The sequence below is a fragment of the Chrysochloris asiatica genome, unplaced genomic scaffold (assembly GCF_000296735.1).
Source record: "Chrysochloris asiatica unplaced genomic scaffold, ChrAsi1.0 scaffold00257, whole genome shotgun sequence".
Classification (NCBI taxonomy): domain Eukaryota; kingdom Metazoa; phylum Chordata; class Mammalia; order Afrosoricida; family Chrysochloridae; genus Chrysochloris; species Chrysochloris asiatica.
This window is the reverse complement of record NW_006408775.1, coordinates 923206-925771: the sequence shown is the minus strand read 5'-3', so window position 1 is coordinate 925771 and position 2566 is coordinate 923206. Positions and strand designations below refer to the sequence as shown.

Here is a 2566-nt window from a genome sequence, read left to right as displayed (position 1 = left end):
TGGGGTTTCTAACGCCAGTCAGTGCTGGGGCCCTCAGCCTCTGCTGGAATATCTCTGGGGCTGGTCTCTCACCACTGAAAGAAAGTTCGGGTTCATGAGAAGTGAGGACACCTTGCCCTGTGGCTCCAACTTTAGGGCAGGTACTGGCTCGGAATTTGCAGGGTTAGCCTTTCATCTCATGATGCTCCTTGGAGATGGGGAGGGGTCCCAGGGAAACGTCTCCAGGTCAGAGGCTCCTGGGGGCCAGCAGGGCTCATTGGTGGGCTAGGGCTGCCCACTCCTGTTGCTGTTCTTGTTTTAGCTTCTCAAAGCCCATGGCTAGATGCACCGTGGTTGCTGGCTTGGGTTGGTGTCATCATTCTCTAGCGCTGTTACCACAGAAATACTGAAAGTGGTGGCTTTCACAAACAGAAATTTATCCTCTCCCAATTTAGGCTAGAAACCCAAATTCAGGGTTCCAGCTCTGGGGAAGGCTTTCTCTGTGTGAGTTCTGGGGGAAGGTCCTGGTCTCCTGTAAGCATCTGTGGGCCTATTGCTCCTTGGAGATTTTCGCGTGTCTTGGCATCACTCTTCCTTGGGTCAGGGTTCTCAGCACAGGGACTGCTGGTCCAGAGGACACGCTCCACTTCCCGCTCTACTTTCTTGGTTGGAGTAGGTCCCTTTTCTCTGTCTGCATCTCACTCTTCTTTTCTGTCTTGTAAGAGAGCAGGGGATGTAGGCCCCCGAGGTCAGGTCAGGGCTGGGACCTGAGTAAGGGGGGTGCATTTCCCCACCCCACCCCACCAGTTTCCTTCCAACTCATCGACTGATCACACGGGATCACCTCATTCCACAACGACCATTGAGAACAATGTCACAGTCATGTCTGGAGACAGCTCCATCAGTGACCGAAGGGTCCTAGCAGTGTTGTTTCCACTTGGTTGTCATTGGTTTTAACTTTTGACATTGAGGCCATTGTAGATAGACTTGCAGTTGTAGGAAGCCTACAGATAATAAAGAATGAAGTCCTGGCACAAACTGCAGTGTGGATGAAGCGGTGCTGAGTGAAGGACGCTAGACATCAAAGGGAAAATTCTGTACGGTCCCATTGATATGAAACCGTGAACAGACAGAGGCCAGGGCTGGGGGGTAGGGGGAGGGCCATGGAAGTTATGTTAATGGTGGAAAATTCAGGAAGTATAACAAGAATGGCTGAACAGCACCAACAATGGTCATGGAGGTGTCTGCACAAAAGCTGTTGAGTTGGTAAGGGTTTTGTTAGGTGCATCTGCAGAATTCAAGAAGAAAGCATAGGAGGAGAGCCTGCTTACCAGCTTACCTGGAGAACACCTTGTGAAACTGGAGTCTGGAATCACACCAGGATATTGGCGTGGGGACGACTCACCGATCTTGTATCGGTCGCTCCCTTTCTACTAGGAGTTCTGGTGTGGTGCTGTAGGATAAGCACTGGATTGCTAACCACAAGGTCAGTGGTTCAAACACACCAACTGCTCCTTGGAAACCTTAGACCGTTGCATACAGGGTCCCTAAGAGTCCTCATATGCATCTGAAAGTTGGACAGTGAAGAAGGAAGGCGAAGAATTGATGCATTTGAATGCATCCATTAAAAGTACCTTGGACCACCAGAAGAACAAACCCATCTATGTTGGAAGAAGTACAGCCAGAATGTTCCTTAGAAGCCAGGATGGCCAGACTTTGTCTCTCATACTTTGGACATGTTATCAGGGGGGACCAGTCCCCGGAGAAGGGGATCATGCGTGGTAAAGTGGAGGGTTGTCGAAAAAGAGGAAGAGACCCCAATGAGATCTATCTGCACAGTGGAAGCCACCTGGGCTCAAGTGTAACAATGGTTGTGAGGTTGGTGCAGAACTGGGCGGTGTTTGTTCTGTTGTATATTGGGTCACTATGAGTCTGTATCATCTTGCGGGACCTGACCCAATGGCACCTAAAAACGATAGCAGTGAGTTGGAACTGACTCAACAGCACTTAAACACAAATGACAACAAAAAATTAGTACCTGTGTGTGTGCTTATTAGGCCTGTGTAATTTTATCACGCGTGCCCCAGGGGAGTCCCTGGTCGTGCAAATGGTTAGCATGCTCAGCTGCTAACAGAAAGGCTGGAGGTTCACGTCCACACAGATGTGCCTCAAAAGAAAAAGGCCAACATCTACTTCCAACAAAATCAGACCTTGAAAACCCTGTGGACCACAGTTCTATTGAGACACACAGGGGCATCCCGAGTTGTCTGACTACATGGCATAGACCACAGTTATACTGAGACACACAGGGGCATCCCAAGTTGTCTGACTACATGGCATAGACCACAGTTCTACTGAGACACACAGGGGCATCCCATGTTGTCTGACTGCATGGCATGGACCACAGTTTTACTGAAACACACGAGGCATCCTGAGTTGTCTGACTACATGGCATGGACCACAGTTCGACTGAGACACACAGGGGCATCCCGTGTTGTCTGACTACATGGCATGGACCACAGTTCTACTAAGACACACAGGGGCATCCCAAGTTGTCTGACTGCATGGCATGGACCACAGTTCTACT

The 2566-nt window shown here is 49.9% G+C and overlaps 1 protein-coding gene across 1 annotated transcript in view; it reads left to right on the top strand.

Annotated features, from left to right (window-relative positions):
• Nucleotides 1-94: 94 nt before the first annotated feature.
• Nucleotides 95-2566, top strand: part of LOC102832203 (tryptase-like) — a 24498-nt gene continuing 22026 nt past the window's right edge. Inside the window, exon 1 of the mRNA XM_006873931.1 lies at nucleotides 95-140. Within this exon, the coding sequence (XP_006873993.1) occupies nucleotides 95-140 (46 nt within the window). The remainder of the gene's footprint in view (nucleotides 141-2566) is intronic.